This window comes from Macaca thibetana, chromosome 8, assembly GCF_024542745.1.
Source record: "Macaca thibetana thibetana isolate TM-01 chromosome 8, ASM2454274v1, whole genome shotgun sequence".
In the NCBI taxonomy this organism is placed as follows: Eukaryota; Metazoa; Chordata; class Mammalia; order Primates; family Cercopithecidae; genus Macaca; species Macaca thibetana.
Window position 1 is genome coordinate 66,298,507 of NC_065585.1, and position 23,429 is coordinate 66,321,935.

Genomic DNA, 23,429 nt, shown 5'->3' on the forward strand with positions numbered 1-23,429 from the left:
ATGAACTTAAATCTTTACATCTCCTTTGCTCTTGGGACTGAAGAACTTGCCTGGATTCAGGTTGAGTGCTGTTTGATGCCTACTTTCTCCCGAGCTCCACCTTGGTCTCTGTTTGGTCATTACTGCCTGTGTTTGACAAAAATAAAATGATGGAAAGAGAGAAACACTAAGATAAAAGAAGAGCTCTCTTTGCTTCTTTACCCTAAAATATTACCCTTAATGCAGTAAAACCATGGGTGTCTGTGAGGATTGCATTTTGTTCCTGACTCATTTCAAAGCCTTGCGGTGGAGTGGGCAGGGTGGGTATATCAGGAATCCTTGAACTTCTAGATCACTGATTCTAAAGTGGTGGGGGTGAGGTGGGTGGAAGAAAGGTATCAGAGTCATGTAGAAAGTTATTTTAAGAGAAAGAGTGTTTGTGTATGAATGTATCCATGTGGGGGGTGGGTAGAGGGTGGGTGCTGTAAAAACTTTCCAAGAATTCTAATAAACACCTGTCTTCTCCTGACTGAAAGTCATCTCCCTACAGATGAGCAAGTAAGAACCATAGGCATGGTATTGGGGGTTAAGATCTAGGAGGTGGGATGGTTCTGGCAGATGACAAAGACCAGGAAGTGGACTACTCGAGTGGAATGGAGTTGAAAATGATTAGAATAAAGACCAGGAAAGAGTGAAGCTGGAGTCCTGGGTTTGTCCACTGCAAGATTACTGAGGTATAGAATTTCTCCTTTATCACCTGCAGCACTCTCTAGCACCAAATACATAGTGTGAATTCAATAAATACTCTTAATAGACTGTGTACATTTCAGAAAAATGTGTTACTTTTAATTACCAATTATGTGAGCATGCAACATTGCTAAATACAAAAGTCATACAAGCTCACAAATGACTTCAGAGACTGCCACTCTTGTAATTAAAGAACAATTTAGGGTCTATTAAGACATCATGAATTATAGATCCTTTCCTATTTTCACTTGATGACTACACATTTTCTCCCTACTACTACTGCTACTACAGGTTTCACTTAGAAGCTTTGCTGCCCGGCAGTTACATTTCTTTATCCATTATTGTTTCCCTGAAGAGAAATAGCAGTATCATTCATCTTCTAAAATGGTGCATTGCCACTGTATCTAAGTAAGACTCAAGTATAGGGCATTTACCATTGACTGTTCTGGCAGTATTATCTAAGAATCAAATTTCAATGTCTGTTATTTATTGGAAAAATATTTCTATGAATTTATGATAACAATATGTTGGCATAGGATGATTACAATTGATAAAAGGTAAATTTAACAATTTCATGCTTGTTGCAAATAAGTCAAAAAGCCAAAGTCCCCATGTTTGTTGGTAATTAAACAAAATGAGTAGCATGAAATATAAAAAATATGAATCATGCTGTTTTTACAGACCACATGCCAGAAAAATAACTTCTGGGAAACACACCCCCCAAATAAGACATAATTGAATTTCTTTTTTTAAAAAAAGATATACTTTGTGTGACCTACTCATATCTGTGTTATTACCCATCCAGGGAGCTTTGAGAAAGGCAATTTCTCCTTCTGGGATTCAGTTTCCTTCTGTAAAATATGGCGGCTGAAGAAGTTCATCTCTAAAAGTTCCGAGAGCTCTGCAGTTGGCTCTAATTTTATGACATGTGCACTGGAAAGCTCATTGTTGACAAACGTGGGTACTAATCCTAAATTCATCACTTACCAGCTCTTTAAGCTTCTAAAGGTTATATTTTATTGAGTGCTTATATTTTAATCTGTGAAACTGGATAAAAATACCACTCTAATAGAATTGTTTGAGGATCAAATGGGAGAAGACGAGCTGCAAAGCCATTAGCATAGGAATAGTTGGTTAATAGGCATCCAATGCCTATTACCAAACCCAAGGCCTTGGTTTCCTACCCTTTCCTTCGCTCTTTAAAAATTCAGATCCATGTGTATTCTTGACTTGCAAATAAAGGAAACTAAAATAAAATTTGAAAGATACCATGAATAAGCAAAATGTATAGGATGTGCACATTTTGGAAAAATAATTTGTATCTCCCTAGCTTGGGAATACCTTTGGTTTTGAATATAGCAGACAAAGCAGTAGTAAGAAGTCAAACTAAATCCAAAGCTCCATATGACTTTGCAATTTAGCAGTATTTATATATTTAAAGACAAGCATGGCACCACATGCATTAATAATAGTATATCACATAGGAATATAAACTCTCCACATACACTCAGCACTGGTTCTAAACTTTTCGAAATCACATAAAATCAGTTTGGAATTTCACAACCTTAAGAAAGAAGAGAAGTTTAAATTCACAAGAAACTTATTAAAATATTAAATGAAGATACTGAAAACTGACTGTAGGGGTTCGATGGTTTAAACAGTTTACCAGGGATTGCCTAAAGTAACCCTAGGAACCTCTTTTCTCACTTGTGAGTCTATTAATAGGTGATGTGTTTGAATTTTACTGGGCATTTTGGCCCCTGATGGATTAGACAGAAGGAAGCATTCCAAAATTTAATCTTTCCTCTTTCTGCTCTCGGAAAGGCTCACATTATTAACTTTTTTTCTAGTAATATCTGATTGAGTACTAAATGCAACCCATGCCCTTATTCCAGTCAGTTGAAATGTTCTGTAGAAGGAGATGTGAGCAGACTTACCTTTTATCCTGTATGTAATTACATAGTAGGGCTGAGTTTCTGGCACAACCACACAAATTACCTATTGAAATGCTGCTCTAACTACTTCATGTGGAATGGTATCTAAGCCCTCAAGGACAGCTAAGTGGGCTTGTTACTGTAAAGGGACTCCCATTGTCTGCTATTTGTCCAGTAATTCATGAACCACTGGCATATTACTGGTTCCTTATTTATTACCACTGACAAATGATTTCATAATACTGACCAGAGGGATTACACAGCTCACAAAAACTTTCCATATAAGAAGCACGATGTTAAAACACAGCAGAGGCCATCAAACACAGTATTAATGAGAATTTTGTTAGCTTCTAATGATAATCATTATTGTATCAGAATGCAATTCACTCTAATTATTAGTAAAAGTTTACAAACATTAAAAAGTGCATAATAACATTTGGATCTGAGAGGGCTGAAAAAAGACATGAAAACACAACACCAGGGCTTTACTTTTGTGATTGGTGTCCACATGATTGCAAGGAGATTACTTTCTCCACCTTATTCAGCTTAGTGAAGATAAGTTGTCCTCCAAATTTAAATAGTATCATACAGCATTGTGAGAAATTTGATTCCATAGAACAAATTATTTCCAGTCCTTAGTATGATCTTGGCTTTTCTTTTCTACCTTTCCAATTGTCCAAAATTCTCATAAATTAAAATATATATATATATATATATTAGGTGGGAGAAGTTCTCCACTTGAGAATAAAACAAACTTGATAGATTGAATACCAGTCTGTGCAGACACCAAACAGACTGAATTCAGGTGATATTCACATTAATGGATATTTTCAAATGTCTGTATAATAAAGCAATGGAGTCTTGATGAATCTGTTAGACTTAAACAACTCATCAACATATAATGAGCAAGGGGAAAGACTGTGTTTTAAAAAAGGGTGTTCTATCCTGTGTACACCACCACAGTATGGAAAACTAAAATAAAAAGACAGCCCTTTTAAAAATGAGTGGTATAAAAATTCACAGTAATGCACATCATTTTGTTTTTCATAAGCAATCAGAGAAGGGGGCAGTGCTGAGCATCTATATTGTACAATACAAAACAGTGTAAATAACACAGCAGTAACACACATATACATAATGCTAAAAACAGTGCTTTCTGGATCTTTCTTTTACTGGGTGAACACTTGAGCCAGAGATATTTAAACTCTGGGGTTCAATCAACCCTTCGCAATTAGACACAATTAAATCCTCTGACATTGTGAGGGGCCAGATGCTACAGGAAGAATCATCATCTAGGTCGGTGCTACTCTCTATAAGCATTTCGTCACATGATCAAGTGAAAGGATCCATACAAAAATGACGCCCAAACACAAGCCACATGATTTCAACCATTGCTAATGACAGAGGTAGGGAAAAGTCTGCCTGCAGCCACAGCCTCTGCCCTCATTTTTAACATGATAATGAGCAGGTTCCTGCAATGCAGCACAGCCATTTTCTTTTTCCTCTTTTCACTCATGGAAACAAATGCATTCCAGACACTCCTGGAGATTTGAGACATTGTCAGGTGTGGTCGAGGGTCAAAGTGGGGTGTTAGCTTTCAGATTTTGCTGCTTCTCCCTGGGCTTCCCCACTTTGTTCTGTAGAACTTCGTTGTGCATCTTCTTCACCTTCTGCAAAAGAAAAACAAAAACGGAACACAGGCAAAATAAAAATGATTGCTTTTATTTCCAGCTCTCAGTATGTCATATTGGTAACTTCAGAAATACTAAAGAGGTCCGAAACCCTTGAAGGGAAAAGTATATTTTCTTGGTAGTCAGTTCACCACTGGAGTTTTCAAGGACTGATCAATTCTGTGAACTTGGGACAGCATGGCTCAAAAACAAAATAATATTCAAATGTTCAGAGTAGTTAGTGATCAGCTAAGCTTTGGATAAATAGCTCAGAAATCTCATGACCAGGTCATGTCACTTAGATATAGTTTCACAGGCTGCAGAAATCAGAAATGTCTTTAAGTAGAAATCAGAAGTGAGAGCATGTTTACGTTTTTATGCCTGATTGTCTTATTTGAAGAAATATTTTAAAACTGTATTTTCTCTTTTTTATAGCACTTGATGATAACCCAGCTAATTTCTCAGAGGTTCTATTAGTTCAAAGTAAAAGCAATAGTGGAAAATGAAAGGACACTATGTCAGCTGGCCAGTCCCTTGTCAAATAGTTATAATGGCCTCTGGTCTGCCCTTAGAGAACATGTGCACAATTCTAATAAAACCAGCCTCATAACTGCACCCTCAGTAGCAATCTTAGCCAGTGGTATAGCAAACATTTCAATGCTTTCACTCCATATTAGGTCACATTATATAAGTACAAGCTGTTGGCAATTTCAGACTCAAAGATTCAAATATCTGCATGAGATATTTGGTTATCAGGCAGCCAATATGACTTGGTGGACAAAATGTTTTCAGGTGTTGCAATAATATAAACGAATCAATATTTGCTAAGGGTTTGTTATCATAATTCAAATAAAGGCAGGTAAGTGGGCTGCTCTATTCTTTGGACCATAATGTTATAGGGCAGTTTCTCCTCTACTCTTAGCAAGTACACACGAAGCACCCCACCGTACTCTAACAACATTAAATCTTTAGGAAAATTAAAATCAATTCTTCTACATAAAAATATTTTCTTGTAAAGCAGTACCAAGGGTATGACCAGACATTATATGTCATTTTCATGCACTATTTTATTATGAGAGGCTCCCATGATGCACAGATGGCCTGGTTCTGAGATGTGTAAATTAGCATGCAACAAGAACTTGATAAACAGGAGAAGCTTTTGGTAACCAAAGAAATGAAGTCAAATTAGGGCATCTCTAAGACAGTAGAATATTTCAGGATGAAAGTGATTGTATAAATACAAGATGAGGAACTTGACTCCCATGGGGCTTGGGACCTTCTAGGTGTCTGGGGACACTTCTCAGGGCTTAGCATTATGCTGCAAACATAGAGACTGTTGCTAAACAGATGCTTATTAACAAATAAAAGTAAACATGAAGCAACAATATTGTTGAGTATAAACTAAAATGAAGCTGAAACATTTATGAATTAGAAAGGAAATTCTTCACAATTCTTAGTGACATTGAATTTGTCATTATATATTTGTCTTTTTTTATATTTTAGATCTTCATGTTATGCAGTTATTAGTTTTTGTACTTAGAATAAACAAAGTTATTGCTTTGTATACTGTTCCTGGTTTTGGACTTCATAATTTTAAGAGAAACAGCAAATGTTGCAAGAGCCTAGTGAATTGCAATTAGCATGCAAAAATATTTAGAAAAGAAGACATTTGGAAGTATAAAGATAATTTAAATTAATTATAATATAATGAATATAAAATTATTTTATTTACATTTATTAATATAAAATTTCAATTTATTATTTAAGTAATTTATAATAATTTAATATGTTTTCAGGAAAATAAAATGGTCTTAGGACCAACAATTCTCAACTTCAGGAAAAATAGAAAAAGAAGAAATTAAATTACACTATGAATACAAATGTCCTAATATTAAGAGTGGCTAAAATTAATGCAGACTCTTTAAAATAGCATATGTGTAAGAAAAACAAAATATAAATATTATGCAAGACTGCAGCAAACTGTATTTATCCATCTCATGTTACCAAATTGGAATAATTTCCTATACCATCTTTCTCAGAGCTGTTCTGGGAAGTAACTACTGGTAGCAATAATAGCACAACAATGAAACCTAAGATACACACAGGTCTATGTATTCCAAAGTGGTAACGTTAAAGTTTTATTATTAATCTGAATTTGAAAAGACCAGTCTGAGAAGTACCGAGCTTTAGCCATTGAATAAAATACTGTCCTTATGTATTTTAAAGTAATGTTGCTGAGCCGTTTCATTAATCTATATATGCATATACTCTGACTCCGTTTTCTAATAATCTAAATGTTTTACCTTAAAAATTCTAACAGCGAAGACATATTGAATAATTAAGAGTCAGAAACTGTGATAAGTGCTTTCCATGCACATAATATCACGGTTCCCTAATCGTGAATTCTTTTCACTTTTAAAGGTTATTTTTACACAAGTCTTCTCAGGGAAACACATTCAGCTTTGATACCTACAAAAGCTACGGGTGGAGGAACTGTCAGGGAACTTATTCTAATACTCAGAAGTAAAACTGTCAAGTATTTTAATCCATCAAACTTGTTTTTCTTTTTCATTAATGAAGACAGACTCCTTGGGTAAGAATTCCAGACCCAGTAAGGAGACATATTTTTCACAAACCCATTCTATCTGGAATGGGAAATCAAAGACCCTTTTACCTAAGACTTACTAATGTAACAGATCATTTTACTTCCATTCTTAATAAAATTAGCCCTGGAGACTCTGTTTTTCTAAAATTGTTTTTAGAATTGAAGTCTATCAGAATTACCTGCAAATCTTGTTAAATATCTATCTAGTAAATGTTAGAGGTGGCCAATATTGTCAAAGGTAGGCGCTCCAACTTAGTTAAATACTGTACATAAGCAATTTCAGCTTTTGTAGAAATTAGGCTTTAAAAAAACATACCATGTGTTTTATTGATTGCATTAATAAAATCAGATTAAGGACTCTGCATTTAAGTGAGAAGCCTTCTAAAGAGACATCACTGAAAATAGAGCAGGATTGATTAAGAGATTAGTCTCAGACTTTCATCTTGCCTTAGATTGTTTAAAACTCTTTATATTAGATTACTTTCAAAGATGACTTTAGTGCCTCAATCCCACTTAGTAAAATGCTGCAAATCATTCCATGCTTACAGAGAAATGTGTGCCAGATGACTTACCTGTCTTGTTGATATCAAGACCTGCTAATTTCAAGGCTAATTCATTGCTGTTGCCACTTGCAGAGGAAACCAGGATATCATGTATTGCATTTCTTCTACCTGTTCTTCCTGAGGCAATAAAATCTGCATACGTAGTTTCCACATCAGTCATTGCTACCAAATATCCACATAGCAGGGACTACAAAAGAAAGTAAAATTAATAGGTAAATATAATGGTAGTCAATGCTAAACATTTAACAAAGACAACTGTTAAACTACCAACCTAGTATATGAATGTGAAACAACTGTCCTGTTTGCAGGTTCACAAAACAAGTAATGCCTTTTCTGATCCTAAATATTTAAATCAAAGGTCTGGGAACCTTTAATGTACAGGGCCTGGTAGTACATATTTAGGGTCACATGATCTCTATTCCAACTACTCAACTTTGTCCTTACAGTAAAAAAGCAGCCACAGCCAATACGTAAAACAAATGTTATAAACAAACTTTATTAACAAAAATAGGGAATGGGCTAGATTTAGCCTACATGCCATAGTTTGTTGACATTTAGTTTACATTATAAAATTATCTTTCTCTAATACCATTTTAGTCATTCTTCAACTCCAGAGAGAACTTGCGATCAGGTGGGGGGCGTTGAGTGAAAAGTAGTTCATCCTAGGGATAAGCAGTAAGTGAGAGCATTGTCTGTATAATTTGTTAACGAAATGGACCAAAATTCAGTTTGCTTTTTATTACCACTATGCACCATGCACCAGCAATTCTAAATATTTTCAGTGATCAAGTACTGCTCTCAGTCCAGAAAAACAGCCCCTACGCTCCCCTCAGTGAGTCATTACTTGAGAGGAGTAACATATACTCTTGATTAAATCTTGGAAATAAAATGTAAAAAGGTATAAAAACTGATTACTCAAAACCCTCTCATTTCTATCATTAAAATGGCCATACTCCCCAAAACAATTTATAGATTCAATGCTATTCCTAGCAAACTACCAATGATACTTTCCACAGAATTAGAAAAAAATCATTCTAAAATTCATAAAGAACCAAAAAAGAGCCCAAATGGCCAAAGCAACCCTAAGAAAAATAAAAATAAAAAACCAGAAGCATCACACTACCCAATTCTAAGCTGTACTACAAGGCTACAGTAACCTAAAACAGCATGACACTGGTACAAAAACAGACAAAGAGACCAATGAAACAGGTTAGAGAACCCAGAAATAAAGCCACACTTAAAGCCATCTGATCTTCAACAAAATTGACAAAAAAAGGCAATGGGGAAAGGACTCTCCAATAAATGGTGCTGGGATAACTGGCTAGCCACATGTAGATTGAAACTGGACCTTTTCCTTTCACCATGTACAAAAATCAATTCAAAGACTAAGTCAATTTCAATTGATTAAAGACTTAAATGTAAAACCTAAAACTGTAAAAACTCTAGAAGAAAACATAGGGAATACAATTCTGGACATAGGCCCTTGCAAAGAATTTATGTCAAAGACTCCAAAAAGAATTGCCACAAAAGCAAAAATTGACAAAGGGGACACAATTAAACTAAAGAGCTTCTGCACAGCAAAAGAAACTATCAACGGAGTAAACAGATAAACCACAGAATGGCAGAAAATAGTCTCAAATTATGCATCTGACAAAATTCTAATATCCAGAACTGAAAAAGAACTTAAACAAATCAACAAGCGGTGGTTCACGTCTGTAATCCCAGCACTTTGGGAGGCCAAGGTGGGTGGATCACCTGAGGTCAGGAGTCCGAGACCGGCCTGACCAAAATGGTGAAACTCCGTCTCTACTAAAAATACAAAAATTAGCCAGGTCTGGTGTTGGGTGCCCGTAATCCCAGCTACTTAGGAGGCTGAAACAGGAGAATCACTTGAACCTGGGAAGCAGAGGTCACAGTGAGCTGAGATCACGCCCACTGCACTCCAGCCTGGGTGGAAAGAGTGAAACTTCATCTCAAAATAAATAAATAAATAAATAAATAAATAGATAGATAGATAGATAGATAGATAGATAGATAAATAAAAGCAAAAACCAAACAGCTCCATTAAAAATGGGCAATGGATATGAACAGACACTTCTCAAAAGAAGATACACACATGGCCAACAAGCATATGAAAAACTGGCCAACCTAATCATTAGAAAAATGCAAATCAAAACTACAATGAGATACCACCTCACACCAGTTAGAGTGGCTATTACTAATTAATTCAAAAATTAACAGATGCTGGTGAAGTTGCAGAGAAAAGAGAACACTTTTACACTACTGATGGGAATATAAACTAGCTCAGCCACTCTGGAAAACATTTTAAAGATTTCTCCATGAACTTAGAACTACCATTAGACCCAGCAATCATATTACTGGGTATATACCCAAAGGAATATAAATCATTCTTCCATAAAGACACATGCACACGTATGTTCATCAGCACTTTTCACAATAACAAAGACATGGAATCCACCTAAATGCCCATCAACAGTGGATGAGATCATGTCTGTTGCAGCAACATGGATGGAGCTGAAGGCCATTATCCTAAGTAAATTAATGCAGGAACAGGAAACCAAACACTGCACATTCTCACATATAAACTGAGTACAAATGGACAAAAGAAGGGAACAATAGACACCAGGGCCTATCTGAGGATGGAAGGTGGGAGGAGGGTGAGGATAAAAAAACTATAGGGTACTATGCTTATTACCTGGGTAATAAAATAATCTGCACACCAACCCCCCTAAATATGCAATTTACCCATGTAACAAACCTGCATATGTACCCCTTGAACCTAAAATAAAAGTTGGAAGCAAAACAAACAAAAATAAACCAAAACCACCTCATTTGTAAAATTCTGAATTTGGAAATTCTCTCCTCTCGTCACAGCCACCTTTTCTTTCTCTTTTCTCTTATACTCAATGAACCAATTCTTTATACTGATGCTGTCTTTAATTCCTTGAATCACTTTTTAGTTTCCTCTAGGTCCAGCCCTACTTGAATCAGTTACGCACTACTTTATGTAGTTTTTTTTATTAGCATCAAGAAGTTCCTTTGATCTATTGTTATCTTTACTTCTGTACCTACACTTCACTGCTGGGAAAACACTATAGTATATTTTCTCTGATCTCAGTACTGGGTGGTTGAGTGTTACCAGAAAAAGTCACAAAATTGTGCCAATTGGCTCAACTAGAAATTTCTGGCTCTATTATTAGTATACACTTGGATGGAGTTGCCCAGAAATTCTTCGGTTCACCTCTAGTTGACTCTTCCTTATGCTATTCTCTTTGGGAAGGATTCCAAAGCCTTTCCAGTCTACACACCAGACACCACCTACCTTAAGAGACGACTCTGCATCTTCCTCTGAGAAGATACAGGACATCTGTTACAAATTCTCTAAAAATTCTTCCTTTGTCAAACAACATTTCTCAGTATAATCACCATTCTTTCTTTTTTGGATGAATTGACCTGTCTTTCTAAGACATGCTATTGATTTTATTTCCTTCCACCTCTAATGTCGTTACCCACTGCCCATTAACATGACACATGTTGGAGAATATATTTTCCCTCATTTCTTTCCCTTGATATCCATTACAGGTTCTAATAAGGCAGAAACTGCATTTTGTTAATATTTTAATCACATACAATTTCTAGCAGAGTTGTTTGCTAGTGTTAAATAAGAATATGTTAAATAGAACTGACCAATGAGGAAGAAATATATTAATCACCTTTTATCGGTGACCACAGAAAACTTTCCTGCTTCCTGATTGTACTAAATTACTAAATCCTAAAAATTCATCTACTTCAGTCTAGAAGTTTTATAGATGAAGAACCTGAGGACCAGATAATTCAAGTGATCTGACCATATTCACATAGTTAATAATTTAATCTGCCCATATTCACATAGTTAATGAATTAAGTACTTGGAACTTAAGTCTGCAAAGTTCCTGCCCACACTTTTTACTTTACCAGGCAGCCTGTCTATGAGTAAGTCAGAGTTTGAATAAAGTTTTTGGACCTTGGAATAATTCAGTGTTATTAGTGGTAAAGATATTTTCATTATCTGCATTACCATTAACCAACACAGTGTTTGGTTTCTACATTACTTCAAAGGTTTAGAACTGAACATGCACATCAACCTAGCAAAAACATCTTATAAATATTTAAGGAGAGGTAGAGTCACAAGACATATTCAAGCTCTTTTCACAATAATTTTCAATCTTAGTCTCTTTTTATAGCTTTTAAAAACATAGGCTTAGGCCAGGCATGGTGGCTTATGCCTGTAATCCCAGCACTTTGGGAGGCCAAGGCAGGCAGATCACGAGGTCAGGAGTTCAAGACCAGTCTGACCAACATGGTGAAACCTCGTCTCTACTAAAAATACAAAAAGTAGCTGGGCGTAGTGGCGCACGTCTGTAATCTCAGCTGTACAGGGGGCCAAGGCAGGAGAATCACTTGAACCCAGGAGGCGGAGGTTGCAGTGAGCCAAGACTGGGCTACTGCACTTCAGCCTGGGTGACAGAGAGAGACGTCATCTCAAAAAAACAAATAAAGAAACAAATAGGCTTAAAAAAGCACAAGTGCTATTATTTCTGATCTGATAACAATGCTGTAAAATAGGAAAACAAATCCTCATTTTTCAGATGAAGAAAATAAGTCTCAGAGATTTTAATAACCATGAAATCATACATATTACCATGACTTAAACTATGGGTATATGTCTTTGGGTTTTCTGTAAAGGGCGGTGTACTTTGCAATAAAGGTCCCTGTTTTTTGCCATTATCATTTCTAACTGCCATAATAATACATACCCTTGTAGGGTTTTATATCTAATTCTCCTTGCTGAAAATAGTTTTTAAAAGATTTGAAATACCAAAAATGAGGCAGAGAAAGTGGTAAAAATTTCCATGGGAATGTATATATTAAACGAAAGTGTCTTGTATTATGATTTATCTATTTGGGATTTTTAAAAGATCCTGGTGGCAATCCTACTTGTACGAGGGTAACCAACAACTTACTCTGAATTTTTATTTAGTCCACTCCCAAGTAATGAACACAGGAAGGAAGAAATGAGGTTATGAGAGACATAAAAGTATATTGTGCTTACTTTTAAAATCTTCATATATAGCTTTCATTTCAATTGAATGAAAGACAATGTGGACAATTGTGAGAAGAGGTTATTCCTGTAAAGTTGAAATATATTTTTGGTTCAATGGGCATCCAATTCTGCATCTTTAAAGTAACATGGAAACTAAGTAATGGATATCCAATTACACTAGCCAATATAATTATTATAATACAAATAGCTATTGTTATAAAAGTAATATTTCATTGCTAATTATGTTTTCTTTCTCTAAATAGGTCTATTTTCCAATAAAAGAACAATAGCTAACAAACAACACACACCAAATATGTGAATGAAGGAAAGCATACAATTACATTTTTAAACAAAATATATATTGTATACTCCAGATTTTCTCTATGATTATAGTGCTTTTAGTTAATTCCCCTTAAGTGCTCAAAAATAGATATTTTTACCTGCATGGTGGTTATGGTTTTTTTTTTTTTTTTCAGTCAAGCATTTAGATACTGCTAATTTAGTGATATGACTCCAAGAGATAAATATCTTTTACGTCAAGTATACCTGTATAGATGACTTGTACTTCTGCTTTGAAATTCTGGAGAACAGCCATAAAAATTATGGTTGACAGATATTCACCCCCCAAAATTACAAAATTCAAAAAAAGCCAGATAAATGTCAGCAGCAGATGGAAGTGTAATAGACCAGCAAGTAGCACATATTCTGACTTTATAAAAATAATCAGGAAAAAATCTGGAAAACTTATTAAAAGTAGACTTTGACTCTTTACTAGAGTTTCCTGTCTATGTTGCTATAATTGGAATTTTCTAGACATAACCAAATGATAGTATTGAATACAGACAAGGTAATATGGTGTTACTCTTTTGTATCCAGTTATACCAAAGATGCAATTATACTAATATTCGGCCCTATGGGATAGGGAAAAGAGGGAAATGGACACTTTATTATTTAAATACTGAACTATTTAAAGTTGTATTAAATTTTAAAGCATAAATCTCTAAAACCTGACATCTAAAAATTCAATCAAAATCTATGAATTAGAAATAAGCTTGCTCTTTCTTTTCCCCATTCTTAAAACAGCCTCACTCTCTTACTCTTTAGCAACAGAAGCAATATTGCTGCTCTACAAATTCTTTATATAATGGATTTCAAAACTGAGACTCATGATCTGTGTTTTCCTTTTTTATGCTATCTTTTTAAAATTCCATACACACAAATTTTTTGAGTGAATAAAGCAAAAGGTATTACTATAGTAGAATTTATAGATTTAGATAGATTTCAAGAGGCTATGAAAAGCATGTACTTACGTCTCCTACGTTAAACAAACTGAAGTGTTCCACATCGATGGATTCTAGAAGTTGGGACTATGATGTTGCTAAAATGATTTTTATAGTGACATTGAGTCATGAGCCAAATGGTGACTGGATAACATGCTAATTTTACTCCTGTAAATGGGACACATGAAATGAGACTCACAGACTTGGAGGAAAGAATGGAGAGAATGTCATTAGCATGCACTGAAGACTTCTCTTTAATCTGAATACTATGATTTAAGTAAGAAAGAAAGAAAAAAAAAGAAAGAAAATTCTCCTTATTCCACTGTTACAAAATGCAATTATACAACTTCTCAACTTTGACTTTGTGAAATCATGGGAAGCATGTTTAAAGCCCTTGAGCAGTTTACTACGTGTTTAATGCTTGGTCTACATTAGTATTTCTGAATTGTTTTGGTCTCAGATATCTATTACATGCTCAAAAATTATGAAGAACTCCACTTAGCTTTCATTTGCCAGGGATAAATCTACCAATATTTAACATATCGGAAATTAGAAAAATTGAAAAAATTAAATAATTACTAATTCACCTCAAATACTATTAATAAACCCATTACACTTTATATAAATATTTAATGACAATAAAATATATTCTCCAAAGCAAAAAAATAAATAAATAGTGACAAGCGTGGCATTGATTTACATTTGTAACTCTCTGGCTTAATTTTGCAAATGTCTGGTTTAATAAAAGACATCTGGCTTCTCATATTTGCTTCTGCATTCAGTCTCTCTTAATATGTTGTTTTAGTTGAAGTATATAAGAGAATCTGGCTTAACAGAGATATTATTATTTTAGCTGGAAAAGTGAGGAGAATTTTAATAGCTTTTTCAGATAATTGTGGCTTTTCTTCAATGTGGAATCTAAAGTCATATGAATATGCTTTCCATACTCTGCCTTTAGAAAGTTCCCATTGTCTTTCTTGCAGTTTGAAATGGTCTTTTGTCCACACATTTTTTTCCTTTTTTTTTTTTAAACTATCAGACATTGGTCATCTGGAAAATATTGGTACACTGGGTTATGTAAATTTCCCAAATGGTAGCACATTTAATTATACAATATCACATTTGTTAGCAATACCACCTATCTCATCTGAAAAGTCTTTAAGAATTGGGAAACTGACAAATTCACAGGGGCAGATAAGAAGTTTTCCAAAATTATAACTTTTGTTTGAAAGTTCAGATTTTTTCACTGGCAAAAGATACTGTTAGATTTTGCTTTCCTAGAAGTGACAAGGTCACTTTGTTCATTTTCAAGAAAATCTCTGCCAAATGTCCAAGTTTGTACAACTGCAGTTTGCCTGTCACTTCTTTCAAGTAAAAATGGTGATCCAAGAAAATAGTGTCTAGCTCAGCTCTCAACCCACAGTTGCACAAGGTGCTTTACTTGTGATAACCATGTGTTTGATACACAACAGAAGTATTTCATGAGATGTCCCATTTCATCACACGAATATTAAAAAGATGTGTACTCAAAGGTCGAGATTCAAGAAAATGAATTTTTTTTTTTTACTGCTGCATCAAGTACATTCTTAGGTAAGCCTGGCACTAAAAAAAATACTAGTTGTGAGTGTGTAGGGGTGCAGAATACATAGATCACTAGGAAAGTTTGGTGCCGCTGACTTGCTTAGTGCAAAAGTGCCAGCAGTTCCCTGCCCACCCCCGCCTTGCTTTTGCATAATTCCTGCAAATGTCAGCCTTTCCCCCCCTCCCCGAATGGCAACATTACTTCATTTCTCCTCTCAAACTTTCTTTAGATCAGACTCAAATACTTTTTCCCCCTACAATGTTTAACACATAAAAACTTTAAAATGAGAAACTTCACCTGTAAATGTTTAAAATGTTAGAAGTATTATCTTTCTTTAGAAAATATTTTTATAATTGGGCAATGACCTCAAAGCTACTCATAAATCCTTATACTAATTTCTGGTTTACCCCTATACTATCCCTAATAAAAACAATTTTTTTTTCTATGCTCTTTAAATTTTATTTGTATCTTGCTTTCTTACTCCCCATAGCAAATCTTACCTAATAACTTTGTGGAGACCAAGGTCATCATTCATCTTCAATCCTCTTTCTTTATTGTCACATTTAAAGTCATCCATCTCTTTATTCAAGAGTCCTTTTGCCCACCATTATTAATACCTGACTGGTGCTCTTGATTCTATCTTCGCCTCCATTATCATTCCTTCAATTCTGCCTCTTGCTTCTGGAGTCACGATTTTACTTCAGCTACTTCTTTAACATCTTTCAAATTGCTTACATTTTCCCTGTTATAAAATCTTCTATCTTTTAACTCTGTATTTTTTTCTCTTTCTTTCTTTTTTTTCTCTTTCTTTTTGAGACAGGGTCTCGCTTTGTTGCCCAGGTTGGAGTGCAATGGAACAATCAATCCTGTATGTTCTTTAAGACATTCATCTCTTTTTATTTCATTTAATCCCATATAGGAAAAGAGGTAGATACTAGTTTTCCCTGCTTCCTCTACACTGCTTTATTTTTAATTCCCCTTGTAATTTTATACATATATCTAAGGAGAACTGTTTTCCCAGGAACTATCACTACAGATTATTCACCAAATGCAAGTCTTTTCACAATAGTCATTCATATCAAATTGTATATAGCATTTTACATGGCAGTTTTTTTGTTGTTCTTTTTGTTGTTGTTGTTGTTGCAATTTTGCTCTTGTTGCCCAGGCTGGAGTGCCGTGGCACAATCTTGGCTCACCGCTACCTCTGTCTCCCGGGTTCAAGAGAGTCTCCTGCCTCAGCCTCCTGAGTAGCTTGGATTACAGGCATGCACCACCATGCCCAACTAATTTTGTTTTTTTAGTAGAGATGAGGTTGCTCCATGTTGGTCAGGCTGGCCTCGAACTCCCGACCTCAGGTGATGCACCCACCTCGGCCTTCCAAAGTGTTGGGATTACCTGTGTGAGCCACCGCACCTGGTCTTTTTTTTCTTTTTGAAATGTTCTTCTCTCTTGGCTGCCGTAGTTACTGTAGTCTTTTGGCTGCTTTATAATCTTCCTGTACTTCTTGCTTTTCCCACTACTTATCTCTTAAAATAAATCTTTATTCTCCTTTTTGTTTTTTATGCTCTTTCTGGTAATCCCATTTACCCTAATAACCTTAACTGCCACCTGTGAATTGATGCTACTCAAATCTATAATTCTGGGACCTGATATTTTTTTAAAGCTTCACTAGAGAATTTCTACTGACTGTTAAATACTCCACTATGGATGTCTTTAAAAATCTCAAATTCAGTATATTCAAAATGGGATCTCTTGCTTTCCTCATCTCCACCTCTGCTCACAAAACTGTTCATTCTTTCTATTATTTTGTTTATATCTCCACTTTTTTCTCAGGTATCAATAATAGAAATCTCAGAATTGTATTCAATTACTCCCTCTCACTAATTCTTCACATCCAATAATTTCTCAAAACTCACTAGTTAATTCCATTTATTCAATCTCTCTTAAATATTCTTCATTCCATTCTTCTGGCAACAACCTTCATCATCTCTTTCTTGACTGTTGCAACTGTAGTCTAACAACTCAACTTATCTAAATCTCTTCTCCAATTTACCCTTTAAAGGGTCAGCAGAATTAACTTTATAAAACATAAATAGTGCTCAAAAATCTTCAGTTGTTCCTAGGAACCCACAAAACATAGTTCAATTTTTTGATGGCCCTTAAGAGTTTGAAGCCAATCTACTTTACTAGCCTCGTTTCTCACAGTATCCCTTCTGTTCATAATAAGGTCCAATCACAGCAGCACATGTAATACTCTTGGTATTCTCCTGTTGGTCTTCTCAACCTTTTTCATCTTCCCAGTTACACTCTTTCTCCATCTCCAGGTAGAATAAATAACTTTGTTATTGTGTTAATTTAATTCTGTCTTATATGAGAATTTATTATTTTCACGTTGACCTCTTTATATTATATTTCTGGGTCTTTGATTTTCAAATCCACTGCAACATATGGCACAGAGTTTTGTATTTTGCTCCTAAATCCACAAAAGGTATTGTGTAGATTGTTCTTGATTATCTTACTCAAGATCCTCCTTGTGTAAGTAACTTGATCGAGGTCATACAGTTGTTCATAGTAAAACTAGGCTAAGAGAGCTTGTGTCCTTATTCTTACCCAGTTCATTTTCCTGTCTAATAAAATATTTTTTATAAACTTAAGAAGATAAATGCAATTATGATCTCTAGCACTTTCTTTTCTTATATTCACAATGATAACAAAATACTTTTTAAAATAACAGCAATAGAAAGCACCTAGAGTCCCGAGTAATCTAACCTATTTTCACTTTGTTGATGGCTCCCTCTTTTAAGTTTTTCATCAAATATATAAGATGAAAGTAGCAAATTAAAGCATAGAATAATTTGTTCTGTTCTCTTGTTACGGCTTTTTATATCATTTATTCATTTATTTAATATTTCAAAGGGATTATAAATCATTTATCTGCTAATCTTTGCAATACCCCTGCTGAGACAGTCAATTAGCTGCAGAAGTACTGCTGGTTGGCAAGTGACAAGTAATATTACTTGCACATTACAAAAGAAGAAACAAAAGCAGCGAGAGGTTAATCGACTTGACCAATGTCTTACCCAGTCAGCGGCAGTACTGACGTCAGAAAGGGGAGCAGGGTTTATTCATATCAAAATCGCAAACGCATTAAGGGCCTGGGGCTGGTGGTGTTCTTTGTTATATAACACTTGCCAAATTATTTATTTTGTCTTTTCCTTGACTGGCTCTGTAAGAGTCCAAGGAAGAAAGATACTTTTAAAATCTATAACCTCTCATTTATCTATGAGTTTTCCTCCTATGTTAAATAAATATTTAGATTTTCAAAGGATTTTAGAACACTGACACAGTTCTCAAAATAACTTATATTAACTTTTCATCTTTAAAATCACAAAAAGGATCTAGTCAAGTTCAGTAATATTTTCTTGTCTGTTCCAAGATATAATACTGACCATAAGAATAGCAAAACTGCTATGATTTAATAGTGCCTTATGAATAATAGCAATAACAACAATAAATATCACATATGTGCCAGATATCACACTCTTTGTATATGGAGTATATAACTTAAATTTCTTAAGAACTCTCTCAAAATAGTATTCTCATTATTTCACTTTTAAAGATTAAATAATAAAGGTTTAGAAATCTTAAGTCATGAAACTAGTAGGTGATTCAACCATTTACAGTTACCATTTTCCAATATTTGCATTGGGGTATAAACTTACTTCATTTTCTGTTAATGGTTTGCCATCAATATTTCTTTTTAAATATGTAAGTAGTTTACATTATGTTTTGAAGTATTACTCCATAGGGTGACAGTCTATTGATATCTCAACAGTATCTGGGTTTTGAATATTATGATCTGCTATGCAGAGTATTAATGACACCACCATCTTTTTCTTGATTTCTGTATTTGTTCTACAAAGACTTCCTATTCCATCTCCCACAAATCTGGTTTAATTATCCAGATGATGGTCCTCATATTCAGTTGCCTCACTGTCAGGGCTGTTTTGCCTTGTGATAGTAAAAGCACACTCTCTTGAGAAGACCTAGAAAAATATTGACACCTAAAAAAAGGTTTCCAAAGTACTTTTTAAAATGCAAAATTGAGATTAAAAGTATGTTTATTTAATATTATCAGCACTAATATTACAACTCATAAAATGCATCTCCTACTTAGTTATGTAATAAATTATATTAAATATGTGATTTGGTACATTTTAATATATTTGATAAAATGTCGTATGGAGCTTCCAAAAGTGCAATTGCCCAGGATGGGGGAAAGCTCAAAAATGACCCTGCTCATAATGAACTAGAAGTGACTTCGATTGGCAGGTTGAGGCAGAGACGCTAGGCCATGAGAATAAGAGAGCAGGGGTACAGTGGAGAAGACTGCCTGGTGAAATACGAGAGTCAGAAATTAGTGATTTATTGAATGGGAAGCATGAAGGTAGGGGATTCTAGGTTGACAATTTTGGAATTGCGTCTAGATTTCTAACTTGGATAAATGAGAGGCCAGTGCTGTTTAGTGAAGGCAAAAGGAACAGCAACATGGAAAGTCTAAGAATGCCATTTTAATATGTCACAATGCTATATTTAAGTTAAACTCGGTGATCTTTTCTGAATGAATGACAATGCATTAATTAAAAACACATATTTCATACACATGTTAATATCTGCTATTCTGCAAGCACTTTCTGTAGTGTCTAAATATCTACTCCAACTGAAAAAGTGCTTAAACACTTCAATATGCCTCTTTTCAGCCAAAAAGAAAAACAGTTGCCATGACCATGTTTCAACATATTTTAAATCTACACATAATCACTGCCAACTTATAATATCTTCTCTGCAGATGCTAATTTCCTATATAGCATTTTTTGCAAATGTAATTGTTCAGTATCATAATTAATGTTTTTCATTGCTATTACCTGTCTGAATGTTGTTAGAATTTTTTGTTAATCTTTTTATTAATGGAATACTTTTCAGTAAAATGTGTAATCCTCTTTTTCTCTGACACTGTTATAAGTTATTTCAAAGATTTTCCATACACTTGTTTTAAATATAATTTTCAAATTTTTCAGGCTATTTTAAGTCAGTAGAATAGGCTCTAGAGAAAAGAAAATACTGAAGAACAGAAATGTGATTTAAATGTAAGTGTAAATAAGAAAGTATTCATTTGGCTAATGAGAAATATACCCATGTATATAAAATATATAATGAATATAGCAATCAATAGACAGTTCAAAATGAGATTATCCACTGAACTATTTTTAAATATTAGTGAAAAGATGTGATCAAATCACAATATTAACAAAATAAAAAAATTTATAAGGTAACAAGATAAACAATATGTGTATTTATTTTGGCCAAGAGACAAGTTGTTATCTGGAAAAATCATGACACGTTGTATATTATCAAAGTTGCAATCAATATGAGCAGCTCTACTATTGACTCTATTATCAAGACTAGAAATTGTTATTATGACTCTATTCCATTACCAGGAATGTTCAAGAAACTATTTAAAATGGTAAACATTAATTTTAACAAATAAATACCAATCCATCTGATGAAGAGGTTTCTGTGAACTGATACATTAAAGGATCTCAAAATCTTTCCTTTGACTACAATACAAACTACTTGAGATTTATATTTTCTAGTTTGCACTCTAAATTTTAGGAAAGTGTTTTATGAACAATTCAGGGCACAAAGTAAATACTTAAAAATAAAAATGCTTGAATTCATTACCTTGTGGTACAAATTAGAATGTCTTTCATATTTACATAACTATAAGACTTTTTATTTCAGCATTATGCATTAACAATGCTTGTGTCTAATTCCCATAATATTTTGTGTCAACCAAACTCATTTGAGTGATAATTAGAAGATCTGGTGCTTATCTTCTAGGCTTTAATCATTGTATGTTACTTCTTTAATTCACACCAACTTTTAATATCTTATAACACAACCAAAGACACTATAAACACATAGAATAAGCACTATGCAAATAACTCAGGATAAAACAGTTTTCAGATGTGAAATTATAGCCTTGCTTGGCTATACTTCCAACTAAGTGCTTCATCTGAATAGAGGTGTTCAACCCAGCTGCATATATAAGTCACGTAGGGTGACTTTTAAACTTACCAATTGCTGGCCCCACTATCAAATCTGATTATTATCTACATGAAAATAATTGTTTTTCAACTGAGCTTTATTTTATTGGTTGCAAAGGCAGCACACACACACACACACACACACACACACACACACTCTCACTCTTCCTAGTACTTTTAGAAATTATAGAACAGGGTTAAGCATAACTATTGAGTTTAAATGCTACTTATCAACATGTTAAAATGCAAATGAGTATTAAAAATAAGCTGTTTTACATATATATTTCAAGTCTTATAGAAATCCTTAGGAAATTAATATGAAATGGGAAAACACAAAAATCTTGTTGCTTTCTGTATTCCCTCGCCTGTGGCAATGCAAACAACAGAAATCACTCTGGGACTTCAATTAACCCATTGATGCCGGAGTTTGCAAATTTCTTTTGTGAAAAGTCAGACTTTGGTGACGACCTTGAGCAGTGGGATGTAAATGACTCCCACAAGTTTAGCGTTCCAATAATGGAACACTAGGCATAAATAGGTTAAGGAAGGCTAGAATAGATTAGGTCCAGCCAACATTGTCTCTCTCTGCCATCTCCCTCTAAGGTATGACAACTCCAGTCCCCACCTTATTGTCTCCAACTATAATCTCCTCTACTAAAATGTGTTTTTATACTTAACGTTATACAGTAATTCACCTGTAAGTGCAAATGCAAGCAGAGTCATTTAAAGAAGAAAGGAAAACGTTCTCACAAATTTTTAACACAGAAACAGCATTTCAAGAGTGAGTTACAAAAAAGTAAAATTGAAAAATATTTCTCACAGCTAATACTTGCAGGTAATACTATCATCCTTCTCACAAAAGCAAGACGGATGAGGCATAGAAGGAACGTGGTGTTGAGGGCAATGAAAATAAGCAGTTACTGCAACCTGTTACAAGCGGCATTAAATTGATTAGAAGACAGGGGATTCAATGCCATAATTTTTACAGTACTTGCTTGCCATCTGATGCTGGGAAAAATATTAATTTCTCTGCACTTCAGTTTTCATGCCTCCAAAATGTGGATTCTCAAACTAAAGAAATATTTCAAAACTTGTTGAGGTCTAAAAATTGCTGACCTTAGTGTCTGTGTGCCCTTCATAAAGGGCAAGTTTTCATTAAGTGTGGTATTCTTCTAAAAGGCCTTTGAAGTAAGAAAAAGCTATATTTAGAAAGCCCATTCAGTGTCCCTGGGTGTTCTCATGTCTTGCTGCTATTTATAACCAGGTATAGGCCAATAGGACAACAGCTTTGCTTTAACTAATAAGTGCCCAGGATTCTGAGAGTTAAAGACAAGTTTTTAATTTTTCTAAGTGTGGATTTAAGAAATCATTGAATACAGGAATTTTTTAAAATTTGTTTGCTGAATTGCCCAGTTGTTACCTGGCCTGACATGGATGATTTAAAAGGTCGCATTTCTGTTTGGACATATAGTTGTTACCCTGCTGTTTTACCATCGCCCTCTTACAGGGTAAACATGTTCAACTGTTTTGAGTTTGTGAGTGTGAATGCTTCTTATGGTTTGTTTTTCTTATGAATTTCATGCCCATTTATTCCAATTTGAATGCAGGTAGAAATATATAAAATTCTTGAAGAACTTATTTTCATTCTTATGAATCTTATTGATTTTATTGTAATACAGAGAACTTTACTAATTTTATAGATATTTGTAGAGTAAAAAACATTGACACAGTTTGGCTTTGTGTCCCCACCCAAATCACATCTTGAATTGTGATCCCATAATCCTCACGTGTTGTGGGAGGGACCAAGAGGGAGGTAACTGAATTGTGGGGGTGGTTCCCCCCATGCTGTTCTTGTAAT

The 23,429-nt window shown here is 34.4% G+C and overlaps 1 protein-coding gene across 3 annotated transcripts in view; it reads right to left on the reverse strand.

Moving 5' to 3' along the window:
- Nucleotides 1-2,857: 2,857 nt before the first annotated feature.
- Nucleotides 2,858-23,429, reverse strand: part of PKIA (cAMP-dependent protein kinase inhibitor alpha) — an 87,104-nt gene continuing 66,532 nt past the window's right edge. Inside the window, exons 1-4 of one of the 3 annotated variants that reach the window (XM_050802332.1) lie at nucleotides 13,913-14,008; nucleotides 12,612-12,687; nucleotides 7,508-7,685; nucleotides 2,858-4,330 (exon numbers count right to left, since the gene is read on the reverse strand). In XM_050802332.1, coding sequence (XP_050658289.1) covers nucleotides 4,251-4,330; nucleotides 7,508-7,685; nucleotides 12,612-12,626 — 273 coding nt within the window. In that variant the 5' untranslated portion in view covers nucleotides 12,627-12,687; nucleotides 13,913-14,008 and the 3' untranslated portion in view covers nucleotides 2,858-4,250. Of the gene's footprint in view, nucleotides 4,331-7,507; nucleotides 7,686-12,611; nucleotides 12,688-13,912; nucleotides 14,018-23,429 lie in introns of those variants that run through there. The other 2 variants (XM_050802334.1, XM_050802333.1) reach the window with 2 other exon arrangements.